General features: G+C 39.2%; 1 protein-coding gene across 2 annotated transcripts in view; it reads right to left on the bottom strand.

The window, feature by feature from the left end:
* Positions 1–27,765, bottom strand: part of ANO4 (anoctamin 4) — a gene marked incomplete at both ends in the record, with an annotated part of 205,954 nt that overhangs the window by 159,889 nt on the left and 18,300 nt on the right. The window contains one exon of one of the 2 annotated variants that reach the window (XM_080935151.1): positions 7,438–7,542. The exons of the other annotated variant lie outside the window; for it this stretch is intronic. Coding sequence (XP_080791277.1) covers positions 7,438–7,542 — 105 coding nt within the window. The remainder of the gene's footprint in view (positions 1–7,437; positions 7,543–27,765) is intronic. 2 annotated transcript variants of the gene reach the window in all.

Raw genomic sequence — 27,765 nt, 5'->3', positions numbered from 1 at the left:
ACATAGGAGAAAACATCATAGTCTTTCCATAGAGCTGGGCTCAAAGAGAGGAGCTGAAGGGGCTCAGATTTTTGAACATGCAATATGCGCAATGTTTCAGACAGATTGTCTGGCCACCCTGGGTAGAGAAGCTCCCCCTTTTGTGAGCATATTCTTCCCACTATTTATTTCTTCCCCAGAACTGTACACAGCGCTGTAATTACCTTTTTATTCCTGCTTATGCACGAATTAGTAATTTACCTGACTAAAATTCAAGTTCCACACGGCAGAGGCCCTGCTGGTATTGACAGATCTCCTGCCAACCTGACACAGTTCCCAAGACCTGTCTGTGAAATGATGTGATGAGGACTGCTAGGTGGTGTGGGCTATGGCCTAGTGACATATGAGAATAGCCCTCCCCTAATATCATCGAGCCTAGGACCCCACTCATGACTCTTATGTGTAAACCGGAATTTCACAGCTTCAAGTAGACAGTGATTAAATAGCAGATAGTTACCGATTTAGGTTTGAACAATAGGACAAAAGGTTGTTTTAACAGTCAGGGGCCTGTTGGCTGTTTCAAACACTTATTTGGGTGAATTTGTTCTTCTGTTTGCTAGCTAGCATCACAGGGATGGAAATATCTCAGACTTTTCACTGTTCTTTGGATATTTGAAGACCTGTGTCTTAAAGGCTTGGTCCCTAAGCTTGCTCTGTTAAGAGACTACAGAAACTTTAATGTGATGGACTCAGCAGGAGCTCTTCTAGTCACTGGGAGCCTTTTGTCTGTTTTTTTTTTTTTTTTTTTGGTGTTTTTGTTTTTTGTTTTTTATTAATTCTAGCCAAGAGTCCAGAGAGGTTTTCCTCTGTCACCCAGTCCCTGTTATGATGTACTGCCTTATCACAGGGACAAAAGCAACAGGGCCAGCCTTTTCTATCTGTAAGTTGACTGCCTTGGGTATTGGTCACAATCACAGAATGCTAATATGGCAAGAGAGCATTGAGAAGTGGAACTGTCCCTGGGACTGCTTTCTCTGCCAGTGTGGCCAAACCTTTGGAACTGGCTGGTAGGAGCAATGAGAAGTGGAACTGTCCCTGGGACTGCTTTCTCTGACAGTGTGGCCAAACCTTTGGGACTGGCTGGTAGGAGCAACGTACAAGTGTTTGAAGAAAGCTAGGAAAAGCCTAGAATGCTATAATCAGAGTTTGGGGGGGTAGTTCTGATGGGGCTCCAAAGATTAGAATGTGAATGGAATTCTAGAAGCCAGGAGAACAAGTTGTCAAATGTTTGTGAAGACTCTGTGGGAACTAAGGACCGCCACTGTTTCTTCATAAGCAGTTTGCATGAAGTGTGCTCCTCCCTGTACCTGTATTGGAGCCTAAGCTGAAAGGTGAATGACAAGTTTATCATCCACATAAAAATAGTTTGGATAGTGTTAAGCTTCAGATAAATGGCTGAGGTGCCTATTCAACATACCAAAGCAGATCTAGATGCCAGGTTCTCCTTGTAATTCTTCAGTCCATCCTGTTACAAGGCCCTCCAGACTGGCATACCCTACCTCCTACCTTAAACTTCTCCAGCCCAGGGGCTAGGCTGCCCTTTCCCCAGCTGCCCTGTACTATATAATTCAACTACTTTGGTTACCCGCTTAGAAGCAGTGATTTTCCTTTTCTCTTTTATTTTCCTTTGCACCTCCCCATTCAGATACCGTTGACTTATGTTAGCCAAATTTACAGTGAGAATTGGGAGCAAAATGAAAGAAAGTAAAAATATTTGGAAAACTTAGGGTTGGGCTAGAAAAGCAGAAAGAGTCTGAGTAAAGGTGCAGCTGAAACAGATTTAGCTACAGTTGCTAAAGACGTGAGGACTGGAAGAAGATGCTGAGAGAATTGCACCTGGATGGTAGGAAAGACATATGGAGACAATTTCGGACACTGGCTTCTGTTACAATGGCCAGGAAGATTAAACAGGATGGTGGACATGTTGCTAGGATAGTGACCCGGAGAGAAAGGAAATGCAAGTTGTCCACTGGAGACTCTCAGACATTTAAGCCAGCATTTTATCAGTACAAAAAGGCAAAATGGGCCCAAACAAAACGGAAAGATTGCTTTAAAGAAAAGACTGGCATGGTACAATAGTTTGTCTTTCATCGTTACAATGAAATATGTGGTAAAATGGATTTTGGGGGAAGAACTTGTTTTAGATGACCACTCACAGTGAGGAGAGCACAAGGCCATGGCTCCCACCTCTGTGTGAGGATTATGGTCACACTGCTGAGACAGACAGGGAACAGTGAGAAGTTATTACTGCTCTGCTTCCTCTTCTTGTTTAGTCTGAACCGCTGACCAAAGGATGGCCGCCTTCACATTGTGGTGAGTCCTTCTCTGGAGATGCAGTCACAGACACACTCAGTGATGGATGGTACCTGCCTGCTGCTCACTCTGTAGTCATCTCCGTTGAGAATATAGGACAAAGGGGGTTGGCATGCTCTGCCATTCTAGATCTTGGAGTGAATGTCCAAAGAAGACAAGGGAACTACTGGAACTACTGTAGTATTAAGGGGGAGAAATCCAACTCCACATTAAGGCTCCACCTCTCTCTCTGTTTATGCTCACAGGTATTAGTGACTAGAAGTCACCATGGGGATGATGCTCAGATATGTCGATATGCTGCAGAAATCCAATTTTTGGAAAATAAAAACTATATTAATTTAGTCATCTTTATCACTTGCCAAATGCTCCATATCTCCAGCAGATATTAAAATGATCATTAGGGTACGTGTAGCTGAGCGTGTCATCAGTAGAACACTGGAGCCAGGTACATGGTCCAGAGACAAAGCGGAGGGAAGAGAGGCACCCGTGGTATATCATCCTGCTCCTGATGTCTTAACTACAGGGCAGATTTTAGAAACAAGCATCAATATTCTTGTATACAAACTTACATTATCTCCTTAAGGAGAAAAACAGGCCTCAAGCTACAAAGTTAACCCCTTGAAAAAAGATCTATCTTTTTGGACAAGTATTTTGGATAGGTATCTGGATAAGCTCAGATACCTCACTAGGCTAGGGATTGGGGCTGAGGCACTGGACATCATGGGCATGCATCTTTTCCCTTACTGTCCACCCCAAGTAGGAGCAAGGTTTTTCTAGCTATGGCCTGAACTTTACAGAGATAATGTTTATTCACATGAGATCGTGCGAGAATGGATTTCATCACCCCCTTAAATGTTTTTCTCAAATAGAAAATATTTGATAATTATCCACATAATAGAATTCTGCTATTAGGCTCATTAAGTAGGGAAGAGAGCCAAAATGCTCTGGGGAATCAATTAAAAGTAACAAAGAGGGAGGGTGCATCCAACAAATGCACATGATCCAAGTCAGGGATCAGCACCACAGTCTAATGGAGTGAGAGTTGTGTGAACAGATCTGGGAGTGGGGGTGGGTGCACTTGGGGACCAAGGGAGACACTGAGCTGATTCTCTATGACAGAATATTAGGTACTCAGCTCAAAAGTAAGGCTTAAAAACAGAACACCAGAGACTCACATACAACCGAGCAAGAGTAAAGAGACTCAAATTGCCTGGGGATATTTCCAGCTAGAGGGTTTGAGTCAAACATCCCACTCTGCACACAAAGAAAAGAAAAATTTTGTAGAAAGTTTGTTGAGGTTTATTTGAGAAAACAAAATAAAATCCCTTAGTGAAACAAGATGATCCATCACACAATCCTGTGAGTTCAAGAGTTCAAGACCAGACTCGACATGGTGAGACCTAGTCTTTTCTTTTTCTCTCTAACTAGCAACCAATGCTATTTTTATTCAGTCTTTTAAAAATTGGATATTCTCTGTATTTACATTTCAAATGTTATCCTCTTTCCCCCCACACGCACCCTCTCCCCTCCACTTGCTTTCTTGAAGGTGCTCCCTCTCCCAACCAACCCTCTCCACCTTAGTGCCTTGGCATTCTCCTACATTGGGAAAATGCACCTTCACTGGACCAATGGCCTCTTCTCATTAATGCAAGACACTGCTATCCTCTGCTGCATATGCACCTGGAGCCATGTGTGCTCATTGGTTGGTGTTTTAGTCACTGGGAGTTCTGGAGAATTTTGTTGATTGATAATGTTGTTCTTCCCATTGGGTTGCAAACCCTTCCAGGTCCTTCAGTCCTTTCTCTAGCTCTTTCATTAGGGTCTCTGTGTTCACTCTGATGGTTAGCTGCAAGCTTCCTCAACTGTATCTGTGTGATTCTGACAGAGTCTCTGAGGAGGCATCCATATCTGGCTCCTGCGAGTAAGCACTTCTTGGTATCAGCAATAGTTCTTGGGTTTGATGGCTGCATATGGGGTGGATCCCCAGGTGAGGCAGTCTCTGAATGATTTTTTCTTCAATCTCTGCTTCTCTATTTGTCCCTGTATTTCCTCCCATGAGTGTTTTGTTCTCCCTTCTTAGAAAGACTGGGGCACCCACATTCTCTCCTTCCTTCTTTTTGAGCTTCATAAGATCTGTGAATTGTTTCTTGGGTATTCAGAGCTTTCTGGGGCTAGTATCTGCTTATCAATGAGTACATACCATGCATTTTTTGTTTGTTTGTTTGTTTTTGTTTTGTTTTGCTTTGTTTTTGTGTGACTGGGTTACCTCACTCAGGATGATGGCTTCTAGTTCCATCCATTTGCCTAAGAATTTTATAAAGTCATTGTTTCTAATAGCTGAGTAGTACTCCATTGTGTAAATGTACCACAATTTCTGTGTCCATTCCTCTGTTGAAGGACATCTGGGTTCTTTCCAGCTTCTGGCTATTATAAATAAGGCTACTATGAACATGGTAGAGCATGTATCTTTGTTACATGCTGGAGCATCTTTTGTTTATATGCCCAGCAGTGGAATAGCTGGGTCTTCAGGTAGTACTATGTCAAATTTTCTGAGGAACCATCAGAAGTTTCTTTTTATAGATTTGTTTATTATGTATATAGCATTCTGTCTGCATGTATAACTGCAGACCAGAAGAGGGCACCAGATTCCATTATAAATGGTGATGAGCCACCACGTGGTTGCTGAGAATTGAACTCAAGACCTCTGGAAGAACAGTCAGTGGTTCCTAACCTATGAACTATCTCTCCAGGCCTACAAAAAGAAAATTTAAATGGTTGTTTCTTTCTGTTACAAAAGAAAGGACAGGGACAGAGAAGAGAAATCAGAGGTCCAGGGATATCTTGATTCCTCTCACTGGGTAGACCAAGCTGTCTATTTGTGATGTCAAAGCTATTGATTCTACTTGCCAAATATTTACAATTATTTCAATCACTTCTCTAGGGAAATTCATCTGGAGTGTTGAACATTTGCAATTGTTAATTCTCCAAAGAAAAGAGATCATAAACATATTGCAAAGATAATAATCAGATTAACTAATTATGAGTTGTGAGCCATGTGTTTGTTGAACTGGCATTGAGTGTTAGGTAGTAGAGGCTCAAACTTGAGGAGGCATGCGTGAAAAGCCTTTTTTCACACTTCACGTAAGAGGGTGGCATTAGGAGACAGTGTTAGAAAAGCAATGAAGAGAAATGAAACAGTAAATGGATTTGAGGAATAGTCTAAAAGGGAGTATGGGGGTTAAAAAAATCAAATAAGACTGATGGAGAAGTCAGCTGGAAATTAATCTTTCCCCTCTGATTCTTCTGTAAACATTAAGGCTTTGGAAGCTCTTAGAGATAAACCCTTAGCAGCATCCTTAGGTGTCAGGAAAGTTTGCTGAAACAAATTCAAAAGATCAATGTGGGGACTCAGGAAGAGGGTTCAGATCTTCTGGAACTACAATTTTGGACAATTGTGACCCATGTGGCACCACACTCAGGTCCTCTTAAGTGCAGAGTCATCTCTCCAGCACCATGCCAGGATCTTATTTGGAACTTTATAAAATACTCACAAATTTGAATTTCCCTATCCGATTCATAAGAGATGTTCATAAAGAGAAAATCACTTGAAACTAGCAAATGGCTAACAGCATCAGACAAATACATCTTTAATTGAGGTCTGCTAATGACCAATTACTATAAAGAATACTTCCTTATAAACCATTATTTCATTTTGATGCAAGATAATTCAGTCCTAAAAACACATCGATTAAGTTCATCTCCAGCATTTACGTGGAGCCAAATTATGTCCATGGGAACTTTTTTTTAAAAAAAATTCTTTGAGAACTGTACAATCTATCATCCTTTATAGAAACTGAAATAGTTATATAATTTTATAACTTTGCATGAGAAGTCATTTTCTGTCCCTTGTCTATTAATCTGATTTATCATCCTCCTGGGAATTTTTTTTATTCAGTAATATTAAGGATTGACCATCCACGACAAATAACTAGTCCTTGTACATTAATAATTAAAATCATTTCTTTCAAATGTAATCTTCATCTCAATATGTCTAAGTGTGGAACAGAGTTCATTCTTTGAGGGAAGCAATGAAGGCTACAGCTGCTTTTATTCTAGTCTGGCCTCCAGTGTTTGTTCAAATTCTTTGTTAATTTCCCATCTTCAATTATCCCACATAAAACACCAAACCGTTCACCATCTTACAAAATCAAGAAAATAGTACAGTGGTGGGGAAGGACTCTAAAAAAAACGAGGACTATACATGAAACATTTAGCCTGACAAGTCAGAAGTACAGCACTTGCCTGGTATTTGCAAAGTCTCGAGACAATCTCCAGACACACACCCACACATACATGTATGCACACTTTCACACATGCACAGAAGTTGGTACAGAAATGTAATGTCTCCAATTCACAAGTAGAAAAAAAAACCTGCAGCTGCTTTTTCTAAAACGTTTTTTAAATGTAAACCCTTCAAGTTCAGCGTCAGGAGACAGCATCATCTAGAATTCGCTCTGTTAATCAAATGAGTGACATCACCTGCTCAGTGAGTAATCTGTAATCGAGCAAATGTGTTGATCAAACATGAATCCGAGTGACAGCTACTAAAGATGGAAAAGTGTACAAAGAGCCCTCTCACTTTAACCATTATGTGTGGTCACTTCTGGGACAGGGCCTTTCATCAGTGACTCCAAGACAATCTGCTTTTGGTTTTGTTTAGTGGGTAAACATGTAGTTCTTACTTCTTGCATTGGAGCATAAGAACAATAATTGTTTTTTCAAATGACTTTTCATTGCTTATTATTAACCTAAACCTAATATGTTTAAAGTGTTTTTAAAATAGCATAATATTATAAACATACAGAATTCGCCAAAGACCCCAATATCTTTTGGTTCAGATTCACAAGCTAATGTAACTTACTAGTCTCTCCATGTCTCAAAATTATTTTGTACAATACCTTGTTTATGACATGAATTGATTATTATTTTGAATTTTAAAGTGTCTAAGCTGTGAATATATTTTACCCTTTCCCAGTATTATAACACTTTTTCCTCTTGTGAATTTAAAATCCGAGTGAAACTTACTTTCTTGTATTGCATTAAGAACCTCTGAAAAGTCCACATCACTCTTTGGGCCGTCGGGCAGTATTTGCATATCCAGCTGATGGCTTTGCAAATCCACTCCACCTTCTAAAGAAATAAAAGATATCCATAGAGTTTGCACTGCTTATAGGAGGGCCCCACATTAGGGCCCCAGGCAGAAGGGACATCAACATCTAAAGTGAACAGCTGGTTGATCCCACCTTTTCGACAACTGTCTTAAAAGGAAAGGGGTACAATCTCGTTGCTCTTTATGTCTCAAAAATGTTCCCCCTAAAAAATAAAACAACTACTTTAAATAATGCAACAGGCTTCACAGCATTTACTGGTATTTTTCCTAGCTGAAACCTTAGCCTCCAATCAAGGAAATTTAAAATTATTCTTCTGTTCTTTATGTAGATAAAAATGTGGCATTTCACAAATCACCCTAGGATGGTGCTCTCTTCTTCTGGAAGGATTTGCTTTCCTAATACGACAAAAATCAGGGTATCGATATTTTCCTTCTCAAAATGAGATTTCTCCAGGCAACATCTAACTGTGGCAGGATCCTTCAATCTGTGTTACAAAAGAATTAAGCCTCTTATGCGACCTTTGTGTGATCAGATCATCTGAGTATGTTCTAAAGAAAGAAGGTTTATCTCTGCTATTCCACACTCCCACAAAGCACTTAAGCCAAAGAAAATGAGAGGCCAAGAAGTAATTTATCATTTACAATGCTTTTTCTAAAAAACCAGTATTCTTCTCTCATATAATAAATACATCACTCTTTCCCTTTCTCTACTGTTCCCAGTCCTCCTTGAACCTCCCCTCTGTCCCAGAGCCACTCCTCCCCAAGAAGAGAGCAGGCCTCCCAGTGACATCAACAAAACATGGCACAAGAGACAATAAAACCAGGCACAAATCATCACATCAAGGCTGGGCAAGGGAACCCACTAGGAGGAAAGAAGTCCCAAGAGTCTGAAACACCCCTACTTCTATTGCCTGAAGTCCAACAAAAACACCAAGCCAACAACCAAAATATGTATGCAGAGGACATTTCACAAAACCATCCAGGCTGTTTCTGTGAGGCCCTATGAGTCCTGCTTAATTGATTTTGAAGGCGGTGCTCTCCCTGTGTCCTTGACCTTTGTCTCTTACGGTTTCTTTTCCCCTCCTTCGACTGGGTTCCCTGAGACCTGAGGGGAGCGATCTCTGGGCTGGAGAGCTGGCTCAGCCTTTAAACTCTAGGCTCACAACCAAAGAACACTTATTTGTAAGAGCACATTTAATTTTCAGAGTCTACAAAGTCTAAAATACACAGTAAATAAACAAATGAAGTGAGCATGCCATAGTATGCAATGTATGTGTTTTAGAGAAACAATCTTTTTATATCTGTATATAGGTAGATGATAGATAGATAGATAGATAGATAGATAGATAGACAGACAGACAGACACACAGATAGACAGATAGATAGAAAGACAGATAGATACATAGATACATAGATAAATAGGTAGATAGATAGATAGATAGATAGATAGATAGATAGATAGATAGACAGACAGACAAGTAGATAGATAGGTATAGTAGATAAATAGACAGACAGACAGACACACAGACATACAGATAGATAGAAAGACAGATAGATACATAGATACATAAATAGGTAGAGAGATAGATAGTCTTACATAAATTTTCAGTTACAGTCCCCAAACTATAATAAGTCACAGCTATTGCCTTACATGAATATGAATGTTCATGGGTTGCTTAATACAGCAGAGAGTGACACTTAGGAGGGAGGTAACACTGTGGTCCCAGCCCATAGAACAGAGCCTCATGCAGAGCCTGCCCTCAGCAAGTGGAGCTGGATGAATGAGTGAAGCTGTGCGGTGATTATGAGACAGCAGAGTTCAAGCAAAGCTAAAGCCAGCATCGAAATTCTGATCAGCTCACACCGACCCTTTCCAGTTCTTAGTCTCCTCATCTGTAAAAGATGGTTGAGGAGTAGAGAGAGGCTCATAACGTAGCACAAGGACTAAAGGAACTAATGTGTGGAAAGCTCTCAGTTGCCACAGTGGTATTTAATAAAGGGGGCCATTTGTGGTGTCATTCACAGTAACTCATTACAGCAACACTGTTTTCTACACAAAGCATTGCTACATATCGAATAGCAGGGACCCTAAGTGTACATCCCAGTAACTGTCAGGAACTTCTGTTTAACACTATAGACACTCCAATGAACTTTTTAGATTCGTTCACACAATTGGTTTGTTGCAAACTCTGAAGTTATCCATGGGATAGCCTCTCTGGACAAATAAGCATCTTATTGCTCTGTCCCACAATGCAAACAACACATTTATCTTTTCCTTCTATGGGTAGAGAAAAGGTCTCATGGCTTCCAACCTCTGCTTTTCTCTATTTGTGGACAGGCATCTCCCGCTGAAGACAGCAAAACGACAAATCAGGACTTGCCACAGAAACCACCAAGAATGCACTATAAAGTATCCCAAGTATAATAAAGAGTATACATTAATGAGGCTGAGTAAGACAGGAATAAAGTATTTCAAGGAGTACAGAAACGGCTTACAAATAGTTAAATTATCATATTATTGTCTTTGTGTCTTGCTTCCCACAATAAACATTCAACATGTTTAAAGACACTTGAGAGTTTTGGACTGGTCCCATGAAAGGTGAAAATTATTTTAACTTTAGAATTCAAGACTGAGAGCAAAACTGCAGATACTAAATCATAGATACTATTCAATTGGAAAGAGGTCCTAAATTAACACAACTTCCAGAAAAATACGAACAAAATGCAGTCTTCATGGTATAAACTAAAGATCATATTAGGGACCCTAAGATGTAGGCATCTTTCCCCTCGTACTCTAGAACACACATGGTGTAAAATGCTAATGTAAACTTTCAACAGCACATCATTTATTCCATACCCAAATGACTAATACTTTGCTAGCTGGAGAGAGACCAGAGCACAAAGATGCCTTCCAAGGAATATTTGAGAGTGACTCTCTCCAGTTTCAGCATGAACTGCCTGCCTGACAAGTAATAACTTTAACATAAATATTCAATGTGCTCACTCTGTGCCTGTTTCCTTATTTACTGTTACTTATGTGGTTTTGATGTGATTACGACAATGTTAAAAAATCTGAGACCCTTATCACGGTCGCAAGCACCTTTGACTTGAGACCGAAATCATACAGCATGATGCCATGAGGTAAGATGAGAAGAAAGGACAGATTTAGACCAAACATTTTTCAAATTATTATTTATACATAGGAGAGTTTTTCTGCTTGCATGTTTGGAAACTCTCTATGTGCCTGGTACCTGAGCAGACCAGAAGAGAGCACGGGACCCCTTGGAACACTGGTTGCAGATGGCTGAAAGCTGGTCTTTGAATGCTGGGAATGTAATCAAGACCTCTGTTGGAGCCATGAGTGCTCTTAAGTGATGAGCCATCTCTCCAGCTCCTCATATGAACTATTTTTTAAGTTATAATAAATGTTCAACCAAATACAGTATTTTGGAGACTAAACTAGTTAAAAAGGTAAAATAAAAACATTCCTCAATGGTATGAAAGAAACTAAAGGGCTGTGAAGTTTGGCTTTTATTCTTCACATGCTTGATGAACAGGGGTAGTTAGATATCAACTCTTCATTATGGTTCTTCTGCCTGAGTAAAGCCAAACAAAGAGCCAACAAAGGCAACTTTGTAATGGCATTTACATTTAATAAATGGTCTCCATCTGGGCAAACAATATGTCAACAATTCACTTCAGATTTGGATCTAGCTTGGCTATTAGCTAAATGCTTATGTACAAGAGCAACAAAAACTGAGCTTCAAACATGGCTTCTTTAGTTAGTGAACAGCCAGTGGAATGGCTTTTCCGGCTCACCCCTGTTTAAAGACAGCCCTCTCTACAGAGAATGTTCCATTACTTTGTTGTGCTTCAGGAAGATTTTGTTGTTGCTGCTGTTCCTGATATACAGTGAACATAGTGTTTCCTTCTATTTAGCCCATGAAGCTATTCATTCTTTTTATTTTCTCTAATGTATATATTTTTTTTATAAATGTCAGGTCCATAGCACAGAATGAAGAATGTAGAGACTATAGGGAATGCTGTTTCTTCTCTTCATCTAGATTTGTTCCATTGCAGTTAGCATCCTCAATGGGGCTGGAGTGCACTGCAGCCTTGAAGCACACTGGGTTCATCTTTTACCTTCTTTACCTCTTACAATACCCAGAACAAGGCACTGACTACAGCCATTGCTCAGTTGAGGCCTGCAATAGGAATTTTGGTTTCTTAAAAAACCCAGTTGTTATCTGAATATGTTTTTGTTTAAATCCCAGGTGTGAGATTACAGGCTGCCTCACAGTAGGTGATTGTGATTTGCCTCCTGCATTAGCAGAGGTGTGACTTTTGCCAGTTGCAGATAGATTACTTCTGGAGAGGGTATAAAAGGAGAGCCTGAGAGGGCCTGGGGTGGCTGCTGCTCTTCCTGCTGCTGTATTTGCTGTTTTCTATTGCTGAATTGATTTATATTCTGACAATGAAGACTGGACTTGCCCCAAGGAACCTAATGCCCCTAATCAGTAGTAAGTACCCTATAGAGGCTTATTCTCCCCTTTCCTCTCTAACCTCCTTTCTCTCCTAGCTTGTGTTGGCAGGGGAAGGGATTAGTATCGGAATGGAGGTGGAGGCATAAGAGCTGAGTAAATTAGATAAGAGAAATACACCAACAACGCCTTTTAGCTGTAACTTTACCCAGTGCTCCAGTTTTCCTACCTAATACCAAGATGTAAGAAAATGCTATCAGGAAGTCTGCTACCTAAAAAAAAGTTGTCTTGATCAGCTATATATAAATAGCTATGAAAGACAGATAAAAAAACATTTGTCTTTACTTTGTATATACAATCTTTCTGTTCATTCACATATTTTTCACTCATATGTAATAATTCATATACATGTAAATATATATCTGGAATTGGGTGTGGATATGAACATAATTCACTGTATATATGTATATGCAATGAAATTTGTATATATAATGTATATATTAAGTGTATTGTATAATATATAATGTATAATATGTATAATGTATGTATAGTGTATACTCACACACACACACACACACACACACACACACACACACATATATATATATATATATATATATATATATAATCAAGCATATTTATATCTACACGCCCTAACTCCCTATACAAACTCTGCTCATACACTTCAACACACTCCTCTCTGCACTACCTATTACCTATCTATCTATCTATCTATCTATCTATCTATCTATCTATCTATCTTTCTGTCTTTCTGTATATATGCCTTTCTGTTCAGGATCCATTCACTGAAGCATGAAAAACATACCAGTGGCCTCAATAAAGAACGATCTGCCAACCACTCCTCAGTAAGGGGTTGGCCTGAAGATCATCTGTCCCACAAATGGCAGAATTTGGGAAAGCCTGATTTTGTACAGTAACCGTGAATGCTATGATAGCATGTGAGTAATAGCCATGTTGTATGTAGAAGATAGCATTTCACAGCATTCTTCTCTGTTCTTCCAGCCTCCTGCCTTCTGAGTCTTGGTGGTGGCTTCCATGCTGATTGATGCTTTTGTATGGCCTTCCCATACATCCTTAGTTTTGGTTAACCTGCCCCCACTTATCCTCATCTCTCCTACCCCACAGCCTCTATTCCTGCCTAATCCTTTAATTGTATTCTCCCTTTCTCTTTCATTTTCACATGTTTTCTATTATCCTTCAACTTACATATTTTCAAGCTGAGTTGTGAGATAGCAGGCTTCATATGACTTTATATAACCTTCAGCCTCTGGTTTGTCCTATATCCCTAGTTCCTTCTATGCTTAAGGCCCCCCCAACTCAGCATTACACCTCATTAGTGTCCTGTCCCATTTACCATGTCCTGTGCTCTTCCCCCACCAAATGTCTTATTCTACTTACCTGGTTCCACGTTAACTACAGGAAACAAAAGATTTAGATCAGGATCTGTATAGGAGAAAGATTAGATGGCATCTGTCTTTCTTGGCATGAATTACCTTACACAGTCTAACCCTTCCAGCACCATCAATTTACTGAGCAATTCTGTGAGTTTACTTTTTCCCGCTGCTGAGTAAAATCCCCATTGTGTGTATGTACACACACACACACACACACACACACACACACAAACACACATACATACATATGTGTGTATATATATATATTATATATAATATATATATCCCATTTTAATTTGGAAAATAAAGGTGAGAGCCGGTAATTGGTCAGAGGAAAAGACGGTGGAGAGAGAGGGTCAGACGAGAAGGACGAGGAGAGGGAAGAAGAGGAAGGATGGGATGAAGATGGAGCTCAGGAAGGATGAGCTGGATCCAGGTGGACTTAATTGGCGTTAGGTAGCTATGAACATGTTAAGAATTTTATAGGTCTTTTATCTCAGATGGAAGAACAGTCTGTATCTTTGTCTATTGGTTGTAATCTTATTGTATAGAGGGTTTGTGGATTGAGAATTGAATATATAAACCTGTATGAAAATCTACCAGGACTTAGTCATGTTCATGTTGGGCAGTGGGGTAAAGAAGCATTCCAGGGTGGTAATTCCACCAGGGACAGAGGCAGTAGGGCAGGCGGAATGAACTGCCAGAGAAGTGAACTGTGCAGAGAATATGGCTTGTGAATGGAGTAACAGAGTCATTTTGCTCAGCTCCATACTAGAAGCCTCGAATTGAGACCGCAGGGCCAATAAAGAGATAAGCAATACATTTTTTAATATTTACTGCAACATAAAACTATAATGCTATTTCGTCTGCATGTACACACACATACACACACATCTTTAAATATAGCCTGCTTAGTTTGTATGTTTTTTCATTAATCGTTATATATGCAAACATACATACATACTTCTAAATAGAAAACTTTTAGTAATATCATTAAAATATTAGTAAAGATTAAATATAAGGCTTCAAAAATACATGGGCTTACCAAGCAACAGACTCTGAAAAGAATCACATCAAAGTTGTTAACTTAAAAATTATACTGTGAAATGTTTTCCTGAAGTTTGCATACATTTAATTTTTTTTTAATTTTTAAGATTATAATTTTCTCCTTCCCTTTCCTCCCTCTATTCTTTCAAATTCATAGCCTCTTTTTTCATTAATTGTTTTATACATGCACACATACATATACACATATGCACACATACATATGAACACATACACACATGTCTTAGGGTTTCTATTCCTGAGCAAAAAAAGTCATGACCAAGAAGCAAGTTGGGGAGGTAAATGTTTATTCAGCTTACACTTCCACATTGATGTTTATCACCAAAGGAAGTCGGGACTAGAACTCAAGCAGGTCAGGAAGCAGAAGCTGATACAGAGGCCATGGAGGGATGCTGCTTATTGGCTTGCTTTCCCTGGCTTGCTCAGATTGCTTTCTTATAACCCAGGTCTACCAGCCCAGGATGGCACCACCCACAATGGGCTGGGCCCTCCCCCCTTGATCACTAGTTGAGAAAATGCCTTACAGCTGGATCTCATGGAGGCATTTCCCCAACTGAGGCTCCTTTCTCTGTGATGAACTCAGTTTGTGTCAAGTTGACATAAAACCAGCCAGTACAACACACATTCCTAAATATATAAGTAAGACCTGATTAGTGTGTATGTTCTTTTATTAATTGTTGTCACACACACACACACACACACACACACACACACACACCACTCTAAAACCTATTCAGTCTGTGTAATGTTACTTGTTTATGCTTTCATGACTGGCCACTTTGTGTGACAAGATTCAAAATTATCACACAATAATTAGTAGTCTTCCCATATATCAACACAAGCAAACCGAAAAAGAAACCAGGGAAACAATCCTATTCAAACCAGCCACATACACAAAATAAAATACTCCCTCAAATAAATAGATACCTACCCCTCATCAAGGCAACTTCTCTTACAGATAGACAACTGCAACCAATCAAATGGAGAGTTGTACAGCCCAGTTTTGATGGACACATCTACAGTACAAGGGGCTGAAAAGATTGTAGACAACAGAGGATCAGGGGCTTTCCTGTGAGACTGTGTCTCCTGGGAATGTCAGATTTACATTCATAAAGTCTCACCCAGCATGGCTGTTTAAACATAAGCTAACCAAGGACACTGCATGGGGAAGGCCTATGAGGTCTCAACACTGTAAAAGAACTACAGGCAACTAAGGAAAGCCAAGAGCCCGGGAAATTTTAAGGTACTTTGAATCTGCATTTTCCCAATGCCCAAGGACGCTGGATACTTTGTAAGATGCTTCCCTAACCATCTGCATTTATTCTGTTGAGAATCTGATTTTCAGTTCCATAGCCCAGTTTTAACTAAGCTGTTTATTTTCTTAATGTTTTGGTTTTTGAGTTCATTCTGCCTTTTAGACACCCATTTTCTGTCAGGTGAGTAGCTAGCAAAGATTTTACTCGCATTCCATGGGCTACCTATTAGCTCACTTAACAGTTTCCTTTGCTGTATAGGAGTTTTGTAAATTCATGAGACCAAATTTGTCCAATGTCTTACTTATTTCCTATGCTACCAAGTCATCCTCAAAGCCTTTACCTGGGACCTATTAGTGGAAGCCTAATTCCTTCCTTTTCTTCTAGCAATTTCATTGTACCAGATCTTAGGCTGGGGTCTTAATCCACTTGGAGTTGAGTCTTGACATGAGGAGATACTAGGGTCTAGTAATTTTCATGTGGAAATCCCATTTCCCCAACACCATTTGTCAAGGATGCTGGGTTTTTTTTCAATGTACATTTTTGGCACATTTCTCAGAAGTCAAGTAACTGTAGGTGCTTGAACTTATATGTGGGTCCTCAATTCTAGCCTAATGATCTCTGTGTATGTTTTGTTTTGTTTTTTGTTTGTTTGTTTTTGCTAGTACCATGCTGTTTTTATTACTATGGATCTGTAGTATAGTTTAAAGAATCATGTGTGGTAGTACTTAGCCTAGTACTCTTTTGTTCAGGGTTGCTTTAGTCACCTTTACTAAATCTAAATTTCATTAAGTAACAACTACAGTTTCAAAGTGCTAAAGAGCTTATATTGAAAATAAGCAGCTGCCTTTTCTGTAGACCCATTTTTCTTACCATAAAAAAACAATGTATGTTTTTTATTGGGTATATATATACATATATGTATATATATGTATATGTGTGTGTACATATGTGTGTATACATATACATATATCCCATATATCCTCCTGTTAACATATTTCTTTTTGTTATTAGTAAAATATTTATAAATAATTTTATGATAGAGTAAAACCAAAAAATCAAAGTCTGGCCTTTTATGAGAACAGATAGATTTTAATCTTCTTTCAAGTTGCGGATTAATGTATAGCATTTTTATATATAGTTTTAATTGACTCTTCCCCAACATCCTGTCCCTCATCTCTCTATCCCCAATCCTGCATAAACCCTTCTACACATGAAAGTCCCCATTTAATGACCCACTACACATATTCTATATATAAACCTTATACCCTTCTATTTGATGCCTCTTTATAGCCTCTCATAGACTCTCTTGTAGCTTTCACTCATTCTCACATAAGTAGAAAACTACCAAACTTAAAAGCTAAGGTACACATATGAAAGAGATCATGTGGTGCTTTTCTTCATAGCCTGGGTTACTTCACTAATATAATATTCCTCAGTATACTGGTTCCCTTTAAGTGCCACAATTTCATGTTTATGTGCAGCTGAATAAGATTCCATTGTGTGCATGTTCCATATTTTCAGCCCTTTTATCTGCTGACAGTCACCTGGGCTGATTCCATTTCCTTGCCACTGTAAATAGAACAATAACATGGACAGGCCAATATCCTTGTGGTAAACTATATATTTTGGGTATATGCCTAGGAATAGTATAGCTTGATTGTGTGGTAGTTTTATTGTTTGTTTTGGGAAAGAGCCAGAGGAATTTCCACAGAGGCTCCACTAGTTTAAAGTTCCACCAGTAAATTAGTATTCAGCTTCCCTCACCCCCTTATCAGCTTTCCTTGCCTTTTCTCGATGAAAGACATTCTGGCATTTTTGCTTCACCATGTTTGTCTCGTGGATAAAGTTTATCGCTATCTATGCCCGGCTGGCCAGAACTCACCAGGCTGGCCTTGAGTTTGTAACATTTCCCTTGCCTCTGTTTCCTGAATACTAGGATTGTAGGCATGCAGCGCCCATCTTCTGCCATGGGAAAACAAAGGAAAAATACCTCAAGATGTGAGCATATGGCAGGCCTTTGTATGATATCTTAATTGATGAGAAAATAATAGTGATGACTTATACATGGAATTGTATGGCATGCAGAAGTGCTGGGACAGACAAGGAAATCACTCAGAGTGAAACAGCTGACCACATAATGGGAGAAAAATGGAAGAAAAAACAGACAATGAACAAACAACACTTGATAGAATCTGGAAACTTGGAATCCTATACAACATTGGAAGGGATACAGATTAGTGCAGTACTATGGAAATCACTGCAGACATTCATCAAGACACTACAAAAAGAACCACTACCGTGTAAACTATCTGTGAGACTTTTTGATATGTGCCTAAAGGAAAGCTTGCAAGTGGAGAAAAAGAGATACCTGTGTGTCCATGTTTAATGCTACCCTGTTCCTAATATCCTAACTCTATAAACAGCTTAGTTGTCATCTATAGATGAATGAGTAAAGAAAGTGTGTGTAACAAATGCACAGAACATGAATCGAATGACATCATTTATAGGAAAATTGCCATAACAGGCTAAGTGAAAAAATCCGGAGGCAGAAAACAAACAAAACATTGTTTTCTCTCATATGCAGAGTGTAGATTTAAAAAATATGCAAAGATAAAAGAGTAAAAATAGGGATATTTGGTATAAAAATGAATGCCATTGGGAAGTACGTTAACGGGGCAAGAGAGAGCAATAAATGAATGAGGATAATAAAGGTACATGACAGGCCTGAGAGGTTCTGACAAAACTGCCACTTTGTACAACAAGTGCGTGCTAATACTAAAAATAAAATAATTTCTCTTCTCATAAAGTGTAAAGTACTAAAACTTGGTCACGATGTACACTCCCTACCGTAGAAGATTTACTTTTCTAATTATGGTTAATTTAAGATATTGCCAAAAGCTTTTATGACATAATAGTCCTTAATCAAGCAAAGAATAGCTCGTATTAAAAGTGCACTAACGTCTTACAAATCAATGATAAGGGAAATGGAAGCGAGGAGAGTGAGGGGAGCTAATGGTATTTTCTCTGGTAATTTCTACCTAAAAAACAACTCAGAATCTAGGCTGTTCTCTCATCCTTTATGCAACCTAAAGATAAAATTAGTAGTCGATGTCAAGAAGTATGTTTTCCAGAAAACCCCCAAGAACATTTTTTTCCTTTATAGACTAGGTGAGTGGTGATATTTCAAATTTTAAACTTAGTATTGAAAATAAGTCCTTACATGAAATGGTTTTGGATGCAATAGAGAGTAATAATACTATATTTTAATTTGAGGTTCTGAGCCATCAGGGGTCAGTTATGTATCCTGGTAACAGTATAATGTTGGAGGAGAGCAACACGGAGAATAACAAAAAGGAATTCTGTCCCTTAACCAGGTCCTTAGATCAGCCAGAGTTCAGGGGTAATTGTGGAAGAAGGAAGGAAGGAAATAATTTCAAATGTTGTGGAGGCTCTAGAATCAGAAGCTAGACATGTGTAGGGATATGCCACTGATCCTGTTAGAACCTTCCATTCTCCTGATTCTTCAACTCATTTCTAGCTCTCACAAAAATTGTTTAGTATGCCACAATCTGGAGTGCATTCATAATAGTGTGTGTGTGTGTGTGTGTGTGTGTGTGTGTGTGTGTGTGTGTGTGTGTTGGGGTGGAGTGGGGTGGGGTTGTCCCAAGTGCTGTAGTAATGCATGCCCAAGCCACGGTCTTCTATAGTGTTAGCACTATATATAAATGTGGTGACCTCCTAAGTTCATTAGTAGAAATAATCAGTTGTATAACCCACATTAATCACTATGAAGCTATGATGTTTTGTATATGCAATCTAAAGACAAAATTGGTAGTTGGTATGAAGTATGTTCCCAGGGAATGACACTATTAGAAGGTGTGTTCCTGTTAAACTAGGTGGTGGGATTTAATATCCTTATCCTAGCTGCCTAGAAGCAAGTATTCTGCAAGCAGCCTTCAGATTAAGATATATAACTCTTAGCTTCTGTACCAAGCCTGCCTGGATGCTGCCATGTTCCTGCCTTGAGGATAATGGACTGAACCTCTGCCAGCCCCAATTAAACGTTGTCATTTATAAAAGTTGTTTTGCTCATAGTTTCTGTTCACAGTAGTAAAACCCTAACTAAGACAGAAGTTAAAGCTATCCACTCAAATGATGAACACTGAGTAGACCTTACAATCAAAATGGGCTTGGGACATCCTGGAGAACTGTACTTGACTATTAATGAGAAAGGCCTCGTGGGTATAAATGGAACTGATCATATGAGTGCTTCAGCCTAGTGAGTGACCTTCAAAACTGCTTTGCTTTTTCCCAGGATTAGCAAGCTAGTCATCTCCTAGGTCATAATATAGCTTTATAATATATTATAAATAGATATAAACATCAAGAAATTCTTATGAGTCACAAAGGGAGGTGTGCTTGGTGTTCTATAGTCTCCTGGATAGGGAGGTTTGGTGCTAATGGCAGAACTGAGAAATTCAGGATTTGGAGAGGTACTGAATAGAAAGCATGGCTTCTCTCCTATCTCCCCCCATACCTGATCCTGTTCCCCTTATTTCCCTGTGCCTCTCCTCTCCCACCCAACACCCTCCCTCCCCTCTGCCTCCTGTTATTATATTGTTTCTCCTTCTAAGTTGGACTGAAACATTTACACTTGGGTAGCAGATAGGGGCTGGGGATAGGAGAACCTCTAGAAAGTTCTAGACAGCAGGGATGTGAGAAGCTCCTAGGACCCAAAGGAGATGACCTTAGCCAAACTGTCCAACAGTGGGGAGATGGAAGCTGAAGAAACCACCTCCAGTAGATAGACATGGCCCAGTTAAGGGATGGGGCTGCACACCTGTCTCAAAATTTTTGATCCAGAATTACTCTTGTTTAAAAGAAATGTAGGTTTAGAATTCTCAACTGAGAAATACCAATGGCCAAGAAGCACCTAAGGAAATGCTCAACATCTCTAGTCATCAAGGAAATGCAAATCAAAACAATCCTGAGATTCTACCTCCCACCAGTCAGAATCACTAAGATCAAAAACTCAGATGACAGCACATGCTGGTGAGGATGTGAAGAAAGAGGAACACTCCTCCACTGATGGTGGGGTTGTAAGCTGCTACAACCACTCTGGAAATCAATCTGGTGGTTCCTGAGAAAATTGGACATAGTACTACCTGAAAATCCATCTATTTCACTTCGGGACATATACCCCAAAGATGCTCCAACATATAATAAGGACTCATGCTACACCATGTTTATAGCAGCTTTATTTATAATAGCCAGAAGCTAGAAAGAACCCAGATGTCCTTCAACAAGGAATGGATACAGAAAGTGTGGTACATTTACACAATGGGGTACTACTCAGCTATTAGAAACAATGACTTTACAAAATTCCTAGGCAAAGGGATGGAACTAGAGACTATCATCCTCAGTGAGGTAACCCAGTCACAAAAGAACACACATGATGTGCAGTCACTGGTAAGTGGATACTAGCCCCAGAAAGCTCTGAATACACAAGAAACAACTCTCAGACCTTATGAAGCTGAGTAAGAAGAAAGGCCAAAATGTGGAAGCCTCAGTCCTTCTTAGAAAAAAAAAAGAAAAAGAATAAAATTGTATATTCATCATATATTATTATATAACAAATTCTGTGAGTTATATAATAATATTTTATAAAATAACTAAATTAATAAAAAATAAATAAATAAAAATAAACAAAATGTAGGGATAAAAATGGAGTAGAAACTAAAGGAAAGGCCATCTCCCAACTTGGATTCCATCCCCCAAGGAAGCACCAAACCATGGCACTATTACCAATGCCATGTTGTGCTTGCAGACAGGAGCCTAGCATGGCTATTCTCTGAGAGGCGCTACCAGCACTTGACTGAGTCAGATGCAGATACTTACAAACCGACAATTGGACTGAGCTTAGGGACCCCTATAGAAGAGTTAAGGGAAGGACTAAAGGAGCTAAAGGGCACGGCAACCCCATAGATGGAACAGCAGTATCAACTAGGCAGACCCCTCAGAGCACCCAGATACTAAGGCACTAACCAAATAGCATACATGGGCTGTTCCATGACCCCTACTGCATATGTAGGAGAGGATCGCCTTGTTAACCTCAGTGGAAGTGGATGAGCTTGGTCCTATGAAGGCTTGATGCTCCAGAGAAGGATGCTAGAGGTGTGAGGTGGGAGTGGATGGAGGAACACCCTCATAGAGACAATGGGGAGGTGAAGTCAGGTGGGGGCTCATGGATGGGGGATTGGGAAGGTGGACATTTGAAATGTAAATAAATACAGTAATTAAAAAGTAGGAAGCATGAGAGTCTCAGCATTACTAACATGTTGACTCTTCCGGAGTGAAAGACAACTGTTGATGTTGGGTAAGGAATAGTGCGGGAGGAACCTGCCACTCACACAGCATGCCTCATGAGAGCCAGAACCTGCTGCCTTGCAGACCAGCTGCTCAGCTCTTAATTGAGCACGATAAAACTTTTCTATCATGCGGCTGCTTACTATGGTTAAGAGTGTATGCTTTTAATGCCCTTTTCTACTTCATTTGGTTGTATAGTACCCAGTTAGGCACTTACATCTCTCCAAACTTAAACAAAGCTCACGGAAGTAGCCTTGAGTAGAAGAAACCATTGCAAATTCCATAAACACGAGTGTGCTCATTTGACTTTCTCTGTGACTGCCTTTTCTTGGGCTTTCTTCACTTACTTCGAATGCACAAAGATTATGTAGAAAATTCTGAGTGTATCCTATAGGTCTAAATGGAAAAAGTGGAAAATTTGCAAATAAAAAAGAAAATGCAAATGAGAGTAGAATGAAGTGTGAAACTTTAGGGAACACAATTTTCTCTCTCAACAAATGAGAGCTGGAAGCATTGGTGCTAGTGCCCATGTTTACCAAAGCCCCACAGAGATGACTCTCCTAAGTACTCCACTTTTAAACTTTCACATCCATCAAGCATCTACAAAATCCACATATGGAGGAAGAGAGTCAGAAGAAGGATAATTAGTGTTATCACCAACCCACAGCACTAGGTGCTTTGAAAGGCATCATATCTACCTCCCATGCAAAGAGAAATAGAATCTAACCTAAAGTATCCCTGCATCTTTTCTTCCATACAACTTAAAGACACGTGGACCTTCTCTCCCTAGCAACGATCCACCCACCAATGAGGAAACACGGTCAGATAGTCTTACCCAAGTTTCAATTCTGTTAAAGTGGATTTCCTTAGGTTTAGAAACAAGCCCGACTTCTCAAGGAAATGCCAGTTTTTAGAAAATAAGGATAAGTAAACACAAATTTACCAGCAAATAATTCTCATTTAGAAAAAAAAAAACTGAAGCTGACAGGATAGGGAAAAAGACACACACACACACACACACACACACACACACACACACACACACACACACAAACACACACATACCTTAGGGCTGCTGTGGGAACCCACTAGAAATCTGCAGACCATTGGGAAACAAGAGAACATTATCCCAACATGAGGTTGTGATATCACAATAAGTATCATTATAATGATTAGCTGAGCTTTTTCCTTTTCTTTCCTAGATAAAAATTTACCTTCAAAGGTACTTACTGAATTCGTTCATTTAGGACCAGGTTAATATTTAGAACCTAGTCATTGAAATGTAGGAACACGTGAGTATGTTTTATGTCACAGTCAGAGAATGGCCAGATTAAAAATGAGTCCTGTGTAAAATAGAACAAAAGAAAGAAGCCACAAAGTACAGTGACACTTACGTGGGAATAAACAGTGAGATGCCATCAAGGAGACTACTATGTGCTCAATAGAATTTAACTGGTCCTGTATAACCCCTGCTTGGGTTTCTTATATTGAAAGTTGAACTATTTGAGGTTTATGTCTAAAATTGACTTTCCAGAGATGCTGCAACTAAGCCATTTGAATAAACAAACTGGGTTTCTTGAACTGAAATCTTGTCTTAACCACTTCTTGACCATATGTTACCCTTCCTTAGTTTTCCCAGCTACAGAGTAAGGATAAAAGAATGTTGATACAATAGAAATTAAATGGGATATTAAAATCACATAACAGTTCTTGAGGTAGGCGATACATAGATTGCTTAATAAATCATAGCTGTAATGGTATTGTTATCAAAATGTACATTTAATACTGGTATATTTAGAGTGTGAGGATCAGTTTAGCCTATTGGGAACAAGAAAATCCCAAAGCTTCTTTCCTGTGAAATCAATACATTCCAGTATCAAACACTATCTTCACATAAAGTAAAATCATTATGCATAAATGGGAAATGGTGACTTAGGTTTTAAAAGGTGAGATAAAAAATAGGAGCTTAAAACCACTTGGGAAAGTAAATCATTAACAGTAAAGAGTCATTTCACAGACTCAAAGGAAGAAAAAAAGACATTGTGACTAATGACACTTCTCTGTAACTAGTGGGTGGGCCTAATGTAACATGAAATAGAAGAAATCATTTAGCAAGCCGCTAGCTCCTTTTTGTATGGTAGAATTATTAGGCTAAGAAAAGTTGATCTACCTACTGGGCTTTACAGTTTCAGATTCAAAGAAATGAAATCAATGCCTGTGTTCAATCTGATCTTGCTCTGGATTCATACTCCCAAACTCAGTACTGTTTGTAATCTCAGTACATTGACTGGTGCCTAAAAAGGAGGAAAAATAATATCCATTGGTCATTAGTGGTTAAAGGATAAAGTCAAATGAAATTAATTATACCGATGTCAAAAAAGAAAGGAAGGAAGGAAGGAAGGAAGGAAGAAAGAAAGAAAGAAAGAAAGAAAGAAAGAAAGAAAGAAAGAAAGAAAGAAAGAGGGGGGAAGGATACAGGGAGAGAGGGAGAGAGGAAGACAGGAAGAGAGGGAAAGAAGGAGGGAAGGAGGGGGAGAGGGAAGGAAGGAGGAAGAGAGGGACAAAGGGAGAGAAGGAAGGAGAGAGAGAGAGAGAGAGAGAGAGAGAGAGAGAGAGAGAGAGAGAGAGAGAGAGACTATAAAGGTGACAGAGAATGGCTTATTTATCAGTACAACATAATGAGAACTCAGCCTGTGTATCGGCTTACATCTTAGCTAGGATGCCACTTTACAGTGGGGCGATTGAGCATGACATGAATCCAGGACACATGCACCTTCAGACTTCCAAATGTAGTTTTAAAATAGAGACAGAGAACATCCTCATTCACATTGAGCACTTGTGCCTTGAAACATGCTGGGAATTGATTTATTTAATTGTGACACACACACACACACACACACACACACACACACACACACACACACCTGTGTGCACACAAACTACAAGAGACTACCAAGTAGTGTATACAAGCACAAGATGCCCATCTAAATTAACATGAAAATAAACAGTATGGTTTTGTTGTAAGTGCAGCCTGTGCCACATTTCCTGTGTCCAAAAGTACTTCTGTTGGAGAGAAGACCTCAGTAAATAAGTTTGTCCAGTACTGGACACTGCATGCTGTAATACTGATTGCCAGGAGATAGTGCCAACACTATTGTGGAGGAAAGTCACTACTTTCTGATTGGACTTGGGGGTGGCTACATAGGAAGAGTTTCATTATTGGTACTATAATCCCTGCCAAAGGCCCATGGCTGAAGAAGACATAGGCCCTAGGGTAGAACCTGATAAGTAAGTTTCTAAATATTGATGCGTGTACCCATAGACGTAGGCTACATGTTACCTTGGTCTTAGAAAAGTTTGTGAATGCGGTGAGCAGCAGACAATAAAGAGTAAGCATCTAAGAGTAAGAGACTGAGTGCTCAGCCATAAGTAGGATGTTCATGTCATTATCCTTACCCACCACCAAGGCTCAGAGAACATTACAGAAAATGACTCAGAAAGAATGTAAGAACAGATGAGCGGGAAAGAAAGCTCTTAGATACTGTCTTCTGGATACATGGTAGCTACTATGTTCACGATCTCACACAGCTGTGGTTTCCTGCACAGGATCTACAGAAGCTCAAGCCAGCCAGAACTCTGACAGAGATGAGACAGATGATAATCCCGGTTCCAGCCCTGTCTTAGAGTTTCTGTTGCTGAAACAAAAACACTGGGACCAAAATACAGGTTGGGGAGAAAAGGGTTTATACAGCTTACATTTCTAGATCATTAGAGGAAGTCAGGACAGGAACTCAGGCAAGGCTGGAACATGAAGGCAGAAGCTGATACAAAGGCCATGGGAGGTGCTACTCTATAAAATCTATAAAATCCAGGACCACCAGCCCACATGGGCTGCCCCCCTTCAGTGACTAATTATGAAAATGCCCTATAGGCATGCCTACAGCCTAATCTCATGGAGGCATTCTCTTAATTGGGTTTCCCTTCTCTCAGAGTTCTCCAGCTTGTGTCATATTGAAAGAAAAGTTCCCTGCACACTTTCCTACCCATGAAGGAGGCTGAAGAAAGAGGTATCTCCCTGTGCATCACTTTATCCAACAAATGAGATGGCACATGGACAGTTGGACTTTCTTTACAAAATCTCAAATCACATGATGGGAAAGCAGTAAGACTTTAACCACTGCAGATAGTCTGGAATTCTTTTCTAAGGCCAAGTCTCTAGTTTTCCATCTGTCTTTCAAATTTAAATTCACTTGCTTGGCTAGCCACTAGTTCTTGTTGTCAATAACAAACAGGCCCAAACACATCCCTTGCACATATCTTAAGATGTTTTGTACAGTCTGTACTGCTTTAGTTCTAATGAAGGTATCTCCCAAATAAATACTTGTCAGTATACAGTAGGCACTCTGAATTGTTTGTAATACCAAAGGTAAGATAAGCAAACAAGGTGTTCAGGCTGCAGCATAAAAAGTCTCTAGAAATCTTCTGCCCTTTCTCTTCAAAGTTCATAACCAGAATGAGTGGGCCTTTAGGGTCCACTTTAGGAACTGACATCACAAGCTGTGTAAAGAGCAGCCAGATGACTTAATAGGTCTCATGATGACTAAGACATCCATGTGCTTCTAAGATTGATGACTCACCAGATGTAAGAACTCAGTGCTAGAGCTCTTCTGTAATTTCCCAAATAGGAGCTGTGATACATTAATGCAGGTACACTAAAAATAAAAAAGACCCAACTGAAGTCGTCACGTGCCACCTTGCCAGAACAGCGTGAGTTTTAAAGATGTATTTTAGAAATAGGTATCACGTTAAATTTTGCTTAATAGAAAATTTTCAATTCATTTAATTCTAAAGGGTTAGCTTTATCTATATTTTCAAGAGTCCATGTATGCAGGCTTTAAGAACCTATGTTAGAATGTTTGATGAGTTTGGCGATGTGTTTTTATAAGTAAAGACAGAAACTTGAGAGTTGATAAATTACACATAGTTGATATACTTTTAAGAAATATCTTAATAAAATGTCTTTAATTATTATTATTATTCAAATGTCAACACAGGTTATCAACTAAAGGGAAAATGGCGATTCTACTCAGCTTGGGTTAGATTATAATGGAATATTCTATTCAACTTTATGCACGATATTTCTCAAAAAGACAATGAAGAATAAAATTGCTTCTATATGAATAGTGGACAGATGATAAAGAGCATTAATGTCAATCTTTAAATAATCCATGCCAAAACTAGGAAATAGTTCAGCTGAAAAATAGGCCAAGGGGAGTGTTTAAACAGCTGAAAGATCATGTGAAAGTACAATCAGATTTAGTCTGTATAACTTCAGAATGAAAATATATATCTGGCAGGTAAAATACAATTTGACAAAGAATAAATAACCATTTATTTAAAACATACTAAAAAATAAGGCATAGGATTGAGAAGTATGGTGGATATGAGAAAGGAATTGAGGGTTGTCCTTGGTGGCAGAATCATAAATCCTAAAACAAGTGAGTCTGTCAGAGGGCTTCTGATCACTATGATGCAGGGAAATAGGACCTCCATTCTAACTAGTTAGACCTTCAAAGGTTTCTTGAAGGAAAAGAGACATGAATGACTTTGAAGAAGGAAAGTGTAGCATAGAGATTTTCTAGGGTAAGGAGACTTCCAAA

This window comes from Micromys minutus (assembly GCF_963924665.1).
Source record: "Micromys minutus genome assembly, chromosome: 22".
NCBI classification, from domain to species: domain Eukaryota; kingdom Metazoa; phylum Chordata; class Mammalia; order Rodentia; family Muridae; genus Micromys; species Micromys minutus.
The sequence above is the reverse complement of the archived record's forward strand: the minus strand, read 5'-3'. Positions and strand labels throughout refer to the sequence as shown.